Here is a 17,161-nt window from a genome sequence, read left to right as displayed (position 1 = left end):
GGGGAACACAGTTTTACAATTATTGCCGAAAATACACGTTATTGTACTCGGATTGTGGTTATACTATTTTCTGTTTTAGAGGGTTGGCCAATGTCCAGAACGAGCATCGCGTCATGGCTTGATTTTGAAAACCAGGAACATGCCATAGACCTCTTTATATCTTATCGCGAGAACATGCGTATACCCGCCAGTAGTCTTGTGAAACATGTAGAAGAATGTTTTAAGGTAGAAGCCTAGTCAAATTAAAAAACCCAGAATTTATTCATTTTGCAATAAATTGTACTCAAAGGCAATACAAGGATATTGACCTGAAAAAAGTTGGGGTTTACCAGCTTTTCCCCCAGAAATTGATGGTTGTATTTTAGTGGAAAGTCGCCATTTTGACACTAATATTATAACCCTTTTACCACAGGTTCCTATGAAAGAGATATTATGCAATATCTCAAAATCTAGCTTGGTGACATAATCATATATTGTTAATGATGGAGTACTTTTTGTTCTGAATTATTTAAAAAATCTGGGTTTTAAAAAGTGTCAAAAAATGCAATTTTTCTTTAACATTGTGTGGAATTCCATTTCATGGAATTGTTCTGAAAATAGCAATTTTTAAGAAATATTAGGGCACGTTTCTCAAAAAGCATAACTGTAACACACAAAATAATGCTATTTTATTGTACCATGAGACATTAGCTTCATGATTGTACATGATAAACTAATGAACATTGTCACGCCATTTATGACTAGGCTTCTACCTTAAGAAAAAAATCTCAGATTACCTTGCCCTAAATTACCCTTAATCTGGAACTAATTTCGAGTTTAATAATTATGTATATAACTTTGCAAAATCTTACCAGCATGAATCACTCGATCTAATGTAACGGCAGACACAATGGATGGGCGGCGCTTAATAATGATTTAGTGTTGTATTCAGAGAATTCCGATGTTACCCTAGAACTGAATTGGTAACATCACGGCGCGTTGACCACATCAAACACTCTAGTGCTGTGTCCCATGAGTGACAACCTTATTTGATTGTGGAAGACTACTGGCACCAAGGGCATCGACAAATGCTGCAGAGAGAAGAAAAACAGTCCAGAAGTCGTGAAGTAAGTCGCCAAGCAAACATTTCCGACTGAACTTGTTAATTCCCTCAGATAGTTTGTAGGTAAGTGGTGGACCATTAGGAGGGCGATGGCAAATATTTTTGTTCCCTTAACTTAGTTTTGTGCTAATGTTTGTTTTACGTGATGAACTTGTAATTTGTTTTCCACTATTATGTTGAAGATTTTCAGTTGTGAGATTTAGGCGTAAAAATGTTGTTTTCTGTTATCGAATTTTTCCCGTGCATTATTTTAATTCTGCCATCTTCTACACAGTTCCAAATGGACAACAGCTGAACACTAATAATGTTGCTGAAAAAAGTCCGAATAAGAAAAGATTGGTTGTTTTTATTTCTTGCGTACAAATTCATCTGAAAACAAGATAAAATGGCTTATTATATTATATTGTTTGTTACTCAGCTAACAACCCTTCATTGTTGTTGCGCGACCAAAGTACACCGTTCACTATCTACCGTACGTGCCGAAACCACTGATATGAATTAGTCAGTTGCAAATTTGGCATAATTTATGACACTTATTTATAAATACAGGTAGTTCAGTTAAGAAGAACATCATAAAATGTAAGTGGGCATGTTAAAAAAACGTTTATACATTTTACACGAGTTTTGCTTGCAATGGATCAATACAAATAAAAAAAATAAAACTTAAATAACAATAAATCTGTGACGCGCACGCTGACCTGCGATTACTTCAAATGAACTTAACCTTCCAAAAAAGTTTTACCCTCATAATAGTTCAACGACCCCAAATAAGGCCCTACGAATACTCCCAGAGTGCAACTTTAAGGTCGTTCGAAGGAGGGCATTTGACTAATACAAACAGAAACAAAATATTACCAAACTATGTTAATTTCAAGCTGTTATATACCAGTAATTGTGCTATTGGACAACAACACACAAACAGACACATTGTTAAAGTCGAGAAAATTTGATAATTCGTTTTAATGGTATCCTACTACATTAATTAATACAATATTTGACTGTTTGTAGTATCCAAGATACCAAGAATAGAAGATCACGTATATTGTTAATGTTCTCATTTATTTTAAAATGGCTGCTGCTTGTGGATCATCTACTTCTGATGACAACAATATTGACAATTTCCAATCGTTCATGGTGGAAATATCAGGCGAAATCGGTGAAGGTAGGTTCCTGAAATAATTTAGTAACAAATCCCTATCTATTGCGTTCTTTCTGGTCATCATCGTATATCGTTACGTCATGCGTACTACACATTAAAAAACATGAAAATTCTTTCATTTGGACAATATTGTTTTCAAGGTATTGTTGCTGTATCATAATGCTTCTTCCCTCTATAGTATGTGTGTTCTCAAATTCACCTTTCACGTACGCTGCAAACATTGACAACTCGTATTAAAATACATACCCTACTATATGAATGTTTACTATGAATACCGGGATCAGACCTTCGCGTCAATAGATACATGCATGCTGCACCACTCACCACAAATACATTTATAATATTTCAGAAGATTTAAAGAAAATGGTTGAATACTGTGCCGACAAATACCTACAAAAACGCGAGAGGGAAAAAATATTGAAGGAAGACAATGCTTACTTATTACTTCAGAAGTTAAAGGAAGCCGGAAAATTGAGTCTCCGGGGCTATTGTAGTTTTAAGTTTGGAGATGTAATAAATCCTACGTATTCATATCAGTTCCACGACTGAAATACTGACTAGAGAACTGAGAAGGGCCGTTTGGAAAGAGAACAGCATCTCTTACGCTCAACATTTAACTCGTACTTTATATATCGTAATATCACGCGCCAATTACTGATTTTATATAGCTTGTATTGAAATAAAATATATGCATGTCACGTGACTTGAAGATGTAGTAGAGGTGTTTCGGAAGTACAATTCAACTTTTTCATAGAAATGCTTACTGTTTCGGTACTGACTGACGGTATTGGTTACATTGTTTTGGTCACCGAAGACAGCTACAATCGGTACTGTTTGGCAAGTGAGTCTTAGAATGGTCATGTCACAAAGAGCTGAAGAATACATACGAAATTATCACAACAAAGATAAACATTATTAAATAAAAATAGGAAATAAAATTGTATCCGAAAACTACGTTGGGGGAGATTTATTCGCCACTTGGTAACAGCAATCTGGACTTGCGCGACTTTGTATGGCTACGACTACGACTACGACAATGACTGAGGGTTTGTGCAGTAACAAAGTGTAATGTGTAACTTAATGTATGCATACTGAACTAATTTTATTTTCGCAGGTGAATTTTTGTCAATGGTAGACTTGTGTGCCGATAAACATATACAGAAAGCACAAAGGGAAAAGATTAGACGAGATGGTCCTTACAAACTACTGGAAAAACTAAAAGAAACGGGAAAACTGAGTAAAACTGACCCGACACTGTTGATTGTTCTATTAAAGAAAAGCGGGCGCAGTGATCTAGCAGAGAGTGTAGAGAAAAGATTTAAAGAAGGGTTTGAGTGAAACAGAGAACTGCGTAATCGATACAGTGTATAAGATGATCGGCAAACATTTGGGTGGATGTGATTTGGTCTAACCCACCTGACGTAATAAATGGGTATAATATATGCATCATAAGGGATTGATCATATTAGAAAATCTGAAAGAAAGGCACATGGTAGACAAAACAATGTGCAAATATTGTTTTCTCTCACTTAGTTAAGATTATTTTATAGATTTCTTTGCCATTTCCCAATCAAATGTGTTTTTATTTTGTAATATTTTTGTTGTCAATGTTCATGAAATGCTGTTAAAACACATGCCATCTCTGGATTTCCCACAGACAGTCTTATGGTCAATCCCTAAACTGAAATACAATTCATAATTAGGTATTATTCGCAATACTACATCTCCATCGTAATTTGACTAAGGATTTAGGCATACCAAACAACTAACTAAAACACGTGGCGTATTTAAAACATTCTGAAAGCGGCGGAACATGTATCGTAATCGCTCGCATGTTTTTAATTAATCGTTCATGCTGAAGGAAATCCAAACTGTAAAGTTACATTTATTATTTTAATTCTTGAAATGAATGTAATGACATGTAATCTTGGGTTCACAAAAATGATTGTCCCATGGTGTCTGCCAAGTGTGACATTGTTTTATTTCATGGTAATGGTAACATATCAGTTTTGATGAATTTGTTATAGCTAGCACTGTGAAATTCAGTGTGTATTTCTAGTACGATAAATCGCCAGCGGTGATTGGCTGAAAGTAACTGCTCACCCAATGTACGAAAGTGATATTAATCCGCCAATATAGGGTTTACCGATAGTATGTTATACATCATAAGCTGACTGTTGTCATGTTAAATAAAACGAAAAAAATATTTTAATGTAATAGCTGCGGGGATGGGATTTTGTTTTTTGTTTTCAAAGAAGTTTTATTGGGTACATTTCATAGTGTCTAACGCGTACATTACAGATTGTCTGAGAAATAACATGTTCTGTATAAAGTTCATCGAGTACAGAAATCAAACAAAACCTGAAAGTACATTCCTGTAGTTTCCATGTTGAATACAAAGGTTTATCTCGCATATGTTATTATAGGAGCCAATTTTTTAAAGTGCAACCCCAATGTGATATTCTTTTCCGCATTCATATTTTCACACATATAATAACTGATAAAAAAAACTATTAAATTTGGCTTTCCACCAGTCATCTTTGAGAAGTATACATGTTTCCTGATCAGCTAACAAATGAAGTTCACCAGCAATTATTCTTCTGGATCAGAAATAACCATACAAATATTGCTGGGGTGTTCACCCCAACAAAATAACAAGTCTTTCTAAAATGCTATTGTATACCGACATTCACTAAAGAGATGCTCATACTTCTCTGGTTCACTTTTACAGAAAGTGCAGCACAGTGGAATAAACACTTTATTGGGTTAATTTTATGCAGTGTTTTTTTTTTTGGGGTGTATAAAAATATTGTGAAGAATTTTAAATTGGAATTCTCTTGTTTTTTATATAAGGCTGTACATTTGTGTAATTTATGTTTATATGATGCATGATTAATTTCTCACATAATTTATGTTCACTTACCTGTGTGATGAAAACTTTTTTTTTTATTTTTGGGGGTAATTATGTTTAGTTATGTGGGAACGCCTGGTACATGTTGTATTGACCTTGGTTATTTTTTCTTATTTTTTCAATTCATTTATATGTTTTTGAAACAAGGAGATATACATTGTCTTGGCGTATAGTTTGCCAGGGAATCAGATCATATTCATCCAAAAAGATCTGACACTCTCAATATATATCTTTGCCTGAAGTCTTCAAAATATATCGTATTATTTTCCATCAATATTTTCTTGTTGTTCTATACCTATTTGATTTGTATTTACTCGGTGAGATTTTGTTTCCCCATTCCCAAGGTTTGACACATTTAGGTCTCCCTGGCCCACCCCTCCGATTATTGAATTTCTCGCAATTTTGTCTACCAAATCCCAAAAATGTGTTAATTATTTTATGAACTTCCTGAATTGTCTGCTTTTTAATCATCATTGAGTTAAGAATATATGTAAATTGTAAAAAGCGTTTTGATTATTTGTATTTTATCGAATAAAGATAGTATAAAGGTTTAGTATAATTTTCCTGTAATTTCCTTCTTATTGTATGAGAAATATATTCCCTTGTAAATTCAGTGTTTGACATGAAACTTGTCATATCATCTGCAAATGCAGCCACTTTAATTTCTGTCCCCAAAACAGTAATACTCGAAATATTTTTGTCATGATTGTTATTTATAGCATTTCTTAGATTAAAACAAATAGTATTGGTGATTTAATTGAAAAAGAAACATTAGTCAAAAGGGGCTGTTGACGGTCTACCCACGACCAATGAAGTCATACTAGCTATTATGACAAAAGCGTGATAATTTTCTATGACATACACGAAGTCACGCTGGAATTTTTAAAATATTGAAATGTTATTTTGAAAATTAATAAACAACTTTTTAAAATGGTGGGCATGGGACTCACAGGGAGTATACGACACACACATCACGTAACTCAAACCATGTTTCAAGCAAATAACTTCAACTTCAAGTTCAAGATGAACCGCAAAAGTAGTATTGTTCTTTTACTAATAAAACAAAAAAATGCAAAATGAGACCAGGCTCCGAAGTTCGTTCGGTTCACCGTACTTTGAACTTTTACATGCAAAATATGGCCCGCCACGCCACGACAGCACTATGAGCTTCAAAGTCCATTTCGGTGGTGGTACGCGCTATGTAGACAAAAAATGATAAACCTGATATTATCAGCAGTACAATTGTAAACATGATATGTATAGCGATGTATGTGATATCTGGCGGTGCACCGTCATCGGAGTGCGACGTCATCGGTGTGATATGGTCGCAAAGAGAGAAACTGTGTAGGCATGCAGTCGTACTTTCGATATCGGATTTGTCAATTCAAATCGGCCACGAAGGTCATCGTGACTGAATATGTTTATGACTATTATTCCGTTTTTTTCGTAAAATGTAGTCTCTGTTGATAATGTCAGCATTATATCACCATGAACAGGCCCGTAGCCAGCACTTTTGAATAGGAGTTTCGAAAAAAATAATATAATTGATGTGAAATGTGGGAATTTTTGAATAAAAGCGAATTTTATGGTGTCTTAGAGCTTTGACATTTTTATGTTCTCAGTTTTACATTGAAGTGGCTTACTTTGTGCTACATTGTTAAGTTATTACGCACCAGGGTTTGAAGATCCATCCTCCTTGGATGCAACTTTGCTAAAGTATCCGCAACACTATCTTGAATTGTCAAGGTGAATGTTCCGGTTCACCTCGAAGTACTAGTATTTCATTAGGACTATGTGTATGTGACAGTGCCCTTGCAGTTTAGAATCAGTTCACCAACAGCCAATCATATTGCTTCTTTCATCAACTCGCTTGGCCAAGCTGTCAAAATTCTCGGGGCGGAGCTAAGTCACAGGACGCTACACGCTGCTATCATAAAACGCGCACCACTCCACCATGTATTTCTATGGGCTCTGCGCGAGCTGCTGTGGAATGCCGGTCGAAGGCCGGTGAAAATAGCTAAAATCAAATAAAAACAGCACAAACTTAACTTTGAAGTAGTCCCAAACAACTCAATTTAAATATGTTGCATATGTAGGGTAATCTTGTTACACTGTTCAGTGTGTGTGTGTGTGTGTGTGGGGGGGGGGGGGGGGGGGGTGTCAACAACCATTTCAAAGCACCGTTTTAGCCTGACGCGAGAGAGGCTAATTTACATGCAACATTTCACATTATCTTTGAATGTAATTATAGAGGGCGCTGTTAACTATGACCGTTCGGTGTCTTCATCGTTACATTAGTTCCCGTGTAATCTCGTATTTACGTCCAGGGAATTTGCTTGAAATCTGGCATTAGCCCTTCGAATTTTCTAAAGAATCCGTGGAGCGGTTTCAATTTTATTAATGATTTTCTGTTCTACCGAGGGTTTCGTTATCGCCACGCTAAACATTGCCACGAATTTTTACACCAAAAAACATAACTATACAAAGAAGTTGTATGATAACGCATCGAATGGCGTTATTTTTACTGTGGCCCGACGACGACATTTTTATATTTCTCCGGTTTATTGGGGTGACGTTTTTCAATTTCAAGATGGCTGCCTACGCAGACCTAGTGTGGTTTCGCTGCCCGGGTTTTCGCGACATTTTCTAAATGGCGGGTATAAAATCACGGCCGAAGATAACAAAGTGTGTTTGATATTAACATTCAAGGGCGAGTTATTGTGACATAAACAAATTCCGTACTTCACATATAATGAAATAACGCATCTTGTAAAATGTGCGTGTCATTTTAACATGAAATGGATTTCACTCAGTACTAGTCATCTTTCATTTTCTATCGATTTTAGTGTAAATTGTAATCATTTGATTCACTATATTAAATACAATTATCCGATTGTCATATAAATTAAATACTGGTTACATATTGAGACTGTTGATTAAATATAATTGTAAACTTTTGTTTTTTTCTAAGGTGTGTGCTTTCTGGGTGACTGGCTGTTATCGTTACTAAAAAAATCTCGTTATACAAAATTGGTTCGCGTCTCTCTTTACGAAACTTCGTATTCCCTGAACTGTTATTTTCTATATTAAACATGTACATATACCTTTTGGCTGTCGCAATGTGTTTGCTTGTCATGGATTTATCCAGGGTCAGGTATTCCTGTTCTTTGAACATGAAAAGTTACATGTGAAACCAAAACAAGTTTTATTCTACTAAATGCATACACCGGGAGTCGTTCTTAGCTAAACATGAATGCCCTGCATAGTGCAGTTACCAGAGATGCAGATCTATTTCACATTAGTCAGATGTTATTTATTGCGGTGGACGAGACCTTGTTTTACTGGATACGGCAGGACATGTATTGAACATGTGGCATACGTGTATTCCCTACTTGAATTTTGTTTCCCGGAAGCTGCCTCGACTCCAGAAATGAGATGATTGTTTTTCCCTACACAGTTTAGATTACTGGATGAACACAAAACAGGAGATGAGCTTAGACGTTTACTGTCTCTGTACAATAAACGATCGATCGACAGCTGCTGTTGTTGAATAATCAGTCAAATTAGAATACTAAGCTCTGCCCTTGCCCGTGGGCAAGAAAACTCGGTCTTCTTTTATTATGCTTCATTTATTTTTGGTACTACCGTACTAAAGAAACGCCAGGTATCATTGTCACATTGACACAGATTTTGGTTTGATGACATTTTACTGGCTCATTGGTATCACAACAAACATAATGTAGAATTTTCAAATGTCACAAATTCAGACGATTTACTCAAAACCATTAAAAACTGTACATGTATCATAATCAGATTGAGCTTCATAAAAAATGTTTTAAATCATCAGAAACACAATGAAAATTAATGGTACAGGTTACAAAAAGGACATTTTTTTGTTTTTACGAGAAATAATGAAAGTTCCGTGTACAGTAAAAAATGGGTTTTTACACTTTACAGATAAAGAAAATTCCTAATTTCATTTTCACAATATATTTAATAATTTTGAAAATTGCATAAGAACTACGACATTTAATTTGGAAAATACTTTTTATACGCTTATGAAAAATAAGATCTTTGTACAAATTACGGACCAATAAAATAGCTGATTACATTTTACACCTTGCCCATGTCTACGAATTTACTTTTTTTATTTAATAAATTACATTATTACGAAGATGAAATCAATTGATTACAGCTTAGGAAAATACCACTTGCCGACCCTCATAGTAATTTAATATTTTTATATCCTTGCCACAGAGTCCAGGTATAGTTCAAACCATAGACTTACCTGGGTTGCCACTCTTTGTGCCCGTCAGGGTATTGACGGGGACGAGGGAGGCGTGAACAAATGAAGTTCAACATTGCCACGTTTGGAGGTTCAGAGTGGTAAAGTCTTAAAATTGTCTACACTAACTCGGGAGTTATGATGGAGTGTGTGGTGAAAATAGCAACTTGGCTCATGATCTGTGACCTGTGATATTCTACTGATAATGTGAATAAAACGTGTCCTTGATGTCAGTAAACATAAAATAGAAGATCGTTAAATTACCGTTTTCAAAAAAAAGGCTTCATTAACAAATGGAATTTTTGTACAAAACTGCAATGTATGGTTACTAATCTCACGAAAAGCCAAAAAACATGGGACGTTTGCGACCTTTTGCCGACGCCAATACAGTAATTATATCGCTGCAATGGCCATTAACAGAGTGATTGCGTAGACGAAAACGAGTCTCTCCGGCTATATAGCGCCCTCGTAGTTCGAACCCTCGCGTCAGACTGGTTTGTGATGCAAGTGCCTCTTATACAACTCGTGATCGAACAATTGTGCTGATGATAAATCTCCGACATATGTTTGACATTACAAACCGTGGCTGTACACGTGACTACTAGTATTATCCAATAACACACTGTCAGGAGATACTAATCCAATAATTGACTACATTTGGCTGATGAACCTGGAAAGAAATACTGTATATTGCGTCATTAACTTGAAGAATGCAAAACCAGTGATCCAAACTAAGAATTTATCAGATTTAGAAAAATATTCTACTCTGCATATCCTCAAATCAAATAATATAAGGGCAAATTACTTACCTGTGAACTTTTCATTCAGTTCACTGCATAGGTGGTCAAGAAAAGGAATAGCCTGTAATATTCGTCAGGTGAAATTTCTGGTGTATTTGAGCGTTTTGTTTGACGCCTTGCCACATGCCAGTGGGTTTGTAGGTGGGACACCAATTTTGTCAGAAATACGGACAGCCTGGTCTAAAATGCAACTCAATATTCTCCCTCATATCGTTGTATGTCTGTTTGACCTCTGTAACCTGTCAGTATAGGACCAAAAGTATACATACATAATATTCAAAGTTAGTTTAGCGATTGATAATATATAGTATACTTTGTCTGGTGAAAATATGGCGTAAATGAGGCTCTTTGTCGACTATCTTCCGTCTGTAAGATCATACCCACCACCTATGTGCAGTCTATGAGCAATGACTTCGAAGGCGTACACCATGAACACATACGAACTATATAACTGTTTTTAGCCATGATGATATTCTGTTTGCCGGCCTGCACAGCCAAATGTTATCAGCATTATATGTTGTTGCACACTTTCCTTTCAATGTTACTGATTTACTTACTCTATTTCGAATATACCAAATCCCACATGTATATACGCTATGATGATGGTACTCTCACTCTACAATGCTTGGACAATTTTGCCTTTTTAAATAACATTGATTATAATGAAAGAACAGAATGTCTTCATGCCAAAATTTAGAACAGCTGATCATATCTTTGTACTTAAACAGTTACTGACTAAATATTTAAAAAGTAAAAGCAAATCTTTGCACGATTTATTGACTTTAATAAATGCTTTCTATTCAATTTGGCATCAAGGTTTACTTTACAAACTTTGTGAAAACAACATCTCTGGTAAATTCTACAAAAATAGGGCTTACACTAACTTTTGCAGTAAACAGAGGCAGGGAGATAACCTGATCCCACTTTTATTCAATCTATATGTTAAAAACATCAAATGAATTCTCACAAAATAACCCATTTAATCAACCAACCAACTATCATGTCTACTGTATGCAAATGATCTATTACTACTTTCAGAATCGTGTCGAATATGTTGTAGTATTAATTCGCCCTTTTCTAGCATTTACTGGTAGTGTGGAATAAAACTTACAACAACACATTTATTATATTATTACCGCGCTATTCTAAAAGTGAAATTCTATCGAAAATCGAAAAATGCAAATTTACCGTTATTCGGCAACAAATAAGGTGAAACGAAAACAGAAGCAGAAGAAACAGAAGTAATCAAAAATGGCAGTATTACTTATTTCTAAGGCAGAAAGTATTCTTGTTGGCAGAGAAAACACCAGCGTAGTATTAAAGGTTCGTACAGGGTACCAGACACTTGACCCTATTGAACTTTCAATGTTCAAAGAGGGCGAAAATCTAGCAAGTATTACACCAGCAGAATTTTGCCCACGCGTGAAAACACTGACGGGCTAATGTCCCGCGGGGGGGGGCTCACCCTATATTAAAACCTTACACCATGTGCATTCTTGCTAAAAAAATAATAGGCCCCAGAGTAGGGCTGGCAGCACATTGGCAAACCATACCCCCTATTGCGGACGCAATGTAAATTTAGTACCCCTAGAGCAGACATATTGAAGAAAAAACACCCCCTATTGCAGATATATATTGAGAACATCCTACCCCCTATTGCGAGCATTCTCTGCCGTGTTATCTACTCAAACAAGCTGCTTGTGGTTGCTGTGTATGAAACTCCTGTTGGTGTCATTCGTTGGTCCGCCAACTCGGGCCTAGGGCGGAGTATGGGAGTAGTTGTTGCAAGAGGGGCCGACAGCGGGTGCAGCAAGCCTGTGAGTTTATTCCCGGGGACCTATTGCAGACATTAGCATTTTAAAGGGGCCTATTTACCTTCCGTGCGGGCCCGCTTTAGAAAGTGAAAACACCGCCCTTTCACGCCTTGGAACGCACATGGGGGTATTAACGGCATATAGAGTGACCCCCACCCCTGGAGCCAATGTTCACGAGAGCTGTTAAAGTTGACTGGGAAAGCGATAGAAATTGGGAACCTACAGACACTGGCATACTTGCTGATAATAGAGGCAGGCAAATCATTATTACACATCCAAACACGCAGATGGCGCTGTTACACGATATTCTGAAGAGAGCGAATACTATACAATAAACTCCGATGTCAATATAATATTATAAAATAGTTGTCCCATCATTATTAAGGTTAATCTTCTTACATACGCTTTTTAAAAAAGTTAATAGATTGTCATAATTGAGATCAAGGCCATAGACAGGTGGTAATTGTAGATCTTTATTCAGAAGATGACGGATACAAGAAATGGAATAAACACTTACCGGTACTCTCTGAGCAACGGCAAGGGCAGCAAGGCCGTCGGACACGACAAAGTAGTTAAATGTTCGCCTAGTTTCATTTATGCGTATCACGTGACTGAAAGCAATTAACCTGGTATTTAAAAATACACTTTTTTGGTTATTTACTCTATAACTCTACTTGAGTGCATATCAGTTCACACTTATTGTTCTGTTCACAGTTAATATCAGTTTAAACTTTGTCTAACTACTTTATACTACTTGTTTTTACCTATATTGAAATATGGTAGACTATCCTATTCAATAGACATAAGTAAATTAAAAACAGGTATTATTCTGTCCTGTGGTCATGTTTTTGTTCATTCCATCACACAGAGGATTGGTATCTGTCTGGTTTTCTGACAACTCTTCTACTCCTAGTTGTTTTCAGTTCAGGTACAGTGGCATTACTATGCACTGATACTGCTGTCTTTGTTATGCTCCTTTCATTATTTGGTCTAGTTGGTATGACTTCTGTTTCTTCTTTCATGTCACTATCATCTACAAAATAATATTGTTCATTTGTTTTCATTGGATGCTTTCTGTTACGACGTTAGTGCTTCCCTTCTATAGTGTCAATGTCGTATAATCTAGGTGTTTTTGCATGATCAGTTACATTTGCTATCACCCATCCTTTTCCCTGTTTGTAGGTGCTTAGCATGGCGATCATAAAACATTTTCTGCGATCTTGTCTGACTTTCTCAGTTTCTCTTTAAGGATGAATGGTTCTATTACTTTTGGTTTTAGGTGCACTTGTGTTGTTGGTAATGTTGATCTCAGTCTCCAGCTCATTCGAATTTGTGCTGGTGATCCGATGTCGTTAATTGTTGGATTCCTATACTCCAGTTTGCTGGGGTAAGAGTCTTTCCCATCATCTCTTGCTTTCTGGATTAGATTTTTAATGGTCTGTACTGTTCGCTCTGCCAAACCGTTTGATTGGCTCATATATGGTCTAGTTGTTACAAGTTGGAAGGCCTATTGTTTAGCAAACTTTTGATATTCAGTTGCAATGTAATATGTTCCATTGTCGCGTTTAACTTCAAATGGTATTCCGTGTCTTGAAAAGAATGACTTGGTGTAGTTTACAACTGTGCTACTGTGAGTATTCCCAAGTTTCATAACTTAAAAAAACCTGGAATATTAGTCTAACACGACAAAATAGTTAGTGTTGTCTAGCATAAGTCAGTTGCGAGAGTTTGCCATGGTCCATTTGGAATTGTTGTTGGTATCATTGGTTCATTCTGCTTTGATTTGCGATATTCCAGACCAGAACAAAATGTCTCTTAGACGTACTTTGACTTGTCTATCCCCTTATGACCTATATATACTAATTTCAACATTTCTTGTCTTGTGGAATCAATATTCTTTCTCCTTTGAATATTATTCTATTAATGATGGTTAGTTCATCTTGATGCTTCTAGTATTCATTAATACTGACATGGAGTTGTGACTTGTTCTTCCGTCAAATATACATTAGTACAGTGTAAGATGTTTAAGAGAGACATCTTTTGCTGTTTCTCCTTTAACTACTTGCAACTTTTCAACTGACATTGGCAGATTTTACATGAGATGATGCACGACATATAACAATTCTTCATCCATACGATGCCGTTGTCATTACTTCTCATTGAGTTAGGTAATAAGGAAGCTCTTGACAATGTATCAGATGTGACTAGTTCTTTCCCTGGTTTGTATCTCAGTGATGTGTCATATTCGCTGCAGTCTTGCTGGTGCTGCTGCAAGTGGTTTCTTCATGATGGATTCCAACATTTTGTGATCAGACTCAACATGGATCGTCTTATCAAAAGTGTACTGGGTTAATATCTCCAAACCAAACATTACGGCCAATATCTTCTTTTCAATATGAGCATATCTGGTCTCACTTTCAGTCATTGATCAAGATGCATAAGCTACTGGTCTGTTTTCCTATAGAAATACAGCTCCTAGGTCAGATTTTGATGCATCAAAACTAACAGTAACTGGTTCAGTGACATCTTAGTATTTTAACACAGGGCCTGGTTGTTCTGTTGGACTCGTCAAGTGGTATTTGCTAGTATCCATGGTTGGCTTCAGCTTTGAGAAAGCTGCAGACATGCGTGTTGTTATGTCTTCAAGTGTAGGCTATTGATAATGCTCTCTTTTGATTGTTTTATTTAAGTCTTTTGGGTCTAGACATATGCGTAGTTTACCAGTCTTTGGTTTCTCCACAACAACCATGGATTGGCTCATCTACCTTTCTGTTTTTTCCATATCATCCAGTGTTTTGGATGCTGGTATCGTCCTTGGTGGATGTACTACTGGTATGGCGGATGTGTCTAACCCGATATGATGTGGTTCAGTTAGACAACCTAATCCACAATTGAACACTTATGGAAATTTGTTCATTATCATGGTTTTCTTCTTTTCTTTAATATTCATGACCTTGATTAAACCCTAAGTCTTGTGAAGCCTTAAATCCCAGTAAAGGTGGTTGGTCACACTCTGTGACGGAGAAATCCAAACTCTTTCCATGTAATTTGTCATCACTATAACTTGTCAGTGTAATGCGAGTCTTCTGAATTTGAATGCTTGAGTCACCGATGTTCTTGAATATCTTCACTGGTATGATGTTTGCTAGAGATCATGTATCTATTTTAAATCTATCTCACATCTGTGCCATGAATGTCAGTTGATACATATAACTCATCTTCTTCGACCTCGGTGTTGCATTTCTCTTTGATGGCTCCAACATAGAGTGTGCTGGATTCAGTATCTGATTCTTCTTCATTTAATCCATAAATACTGATGTTGGATCTACAGTACTTTTGGCATTCATTCATGTTGCGGCATTTCAGACCTCTCCTGCCATATGCTGGACAGTTCCACATAATAATAATGGCTTTGTTGTTGGTTCGTGCCATTGTTGTTGTTGTTGTTGTTGTTGTTGTTGTTGTTGTTGTTGTTGTTGTTGTGTAATTCTTCTTCTAACACTATGTACTCTGGTTTCTTCACCAGATCATGCCTGTTTTTTATTAGCTCTTCATGAGCTCTGCATATGGTAAGTGTTTTCTCTAGGTTTGGATTTTGTTTCTGCATTAACTTTTCTTTACTTTGATCACAATATATACCTTCATTATCAATGAATTCATTTCTTCCGTGATTTCTAGTGTTAAACTTGTGGCGAGAACTACAAACTTTTCTTTAAGACGAATTTTGTTCAAACTTGTAAATGATGTTTTTTGGTACAGTGTTTGTGTCATCATCTTCAGTTTCGAAGATTTCCCTAGCTTCAGGGGCTATGATGTACTGAATAACTCAGCTTCAGTTTTGTCTGCCATACTAACATCTAAAGACAACTCTACTGTTTTCCTTCATGATTTCCATCTTCCAGCCTTATTGCCTTCAGTGGTAAAATCCATTTTGGTTATTTTGTGCCATAATTTACAATGAATGACTTCTAGGAACACATACTTCTCAGTCGTCTCTGATCTTTTCAAAAGTTTCTTGTTGTGAGTTCCTTTGTTCTCTGTACTTTTACAGCTTGACCTTGGGTGACTCTGCCTTTGTTCCTTCTCTTCAGCTCAATCTGCACTTCTGACACCATGTCATTCTTAGTAACTGACAAAGACACTGTCTCTAGCTACTACTACTAAGAACTGATTTATTCAACTCCAAACAACTATAAGTAAACAAGGTCACATAATTTGCATAATGAGGACTTCTTGTTAATAATTAATAATTAACATACTTTGTTGATTACATATCATGACAGGTATTTGGCAATTATCGGAAAAGGGGGAGTTAATTATTAATACTATTCAGTTAATTTATGTTGTTTTATTTATAATTATTATCAATCTTCAATTATTTTATGTCGTTAATTATTATTATTATTATCATTCAGTTATTGTAAAGTTATTGTAAGACGTTTTTATATACCCTGTATATAAAACATTTAGTCCCTCACCCCTTATTATCTAGGCTATTATCGCCTATTTCGTCGCCGGGGTGATTTACATCGCAAATTGTCGATTCCAGGGCATAGGTAATAAATAACCTATCCAAACGCTGGACTGAATTAATGATATTATCAAACAATCATAGAGCGAATCGTTTTGGTTTGACGTTTTTTCGCTCGAAAACGTAAGAGCAATAAGACCTGATTTTTAAAGGCGCAGGTCGTTCGGATCGAACGGTTTCTTTTGTTTCTTTAGCTTGTTGTGTGCCTAGAAACACAGCAACGTTGTTTTTTTGGTGAATATAAAACATGTTCCGTTCTGATAAAGTATTTTAATATGCCAATCAAACAATTTTAACCAAGATCGTCTTCCCGTTCAGTGCGTTTTGGATTGTGTAAATATTTATGCCAATATACGAAAATACGCACACTCACGAATAACTTTCATTTAGCATTTTAAGGATAGTGTGATATTAGATGGAAATACCAGTTACATCACTCATAGAGATTGATGATTCGATTGCTGGCCGGGATAGCTGTAATTAGTGTTCATTTCAATGTGATGTGACTTTACTTGCAATTCCTAATTTTTATGTGTAAAATCATATCGCTGCTGTGAGC

At 36.1% G+C, this 17,161-nt stretch overlaps 1 protein-coding gene across 1 annotated transcript; it reads left to right on the top strand.

Moving 5' to 3' along the window:
• Window positions 1-967: 967 nt before the first annotated feature.
• Window positions 968-3,734, top strand: LOC144359205 (uncharacterized). Its single transcript, XM_078012436.2, has 3 exons — window positions 968-1,106; window positions 2,111-2,264; window positions 3,376-3,734. Exons 2-3 carry the CDS (start codon window positions 2,171-2,173, stop codon window positions 3,597-3,599), a joined length of 318 nt encoding a protein of 105 aa, XP_077868562.1. The 5' UTR covers window positions 968-1,106; window positions 2,111-2,170; the 3' UTR covers window positions 3,600-3,734.
• Window positions 3,735-17,161: the final 13,427 nt, after the last annotated feature.

The sequence above is a fragment of the Saccoglossus kowalevskii genome, chromosome 1, assembly GCF_978046115.1.
Source record: "Saccoglossus kowalevskii chromosome 1, keSacKowa6.1, whole genome shotgun sequence".
Classification (NCBI taxonomy): Eukaryota; Metazoa; Hemichordata; class Enteropneusta; family Harrimaniidae; genus Saccoglossus; species Saccoglossus kowalevskii.
This window is presented reverse-complemented; position numbering and strand designations above follow the sequence as displayed.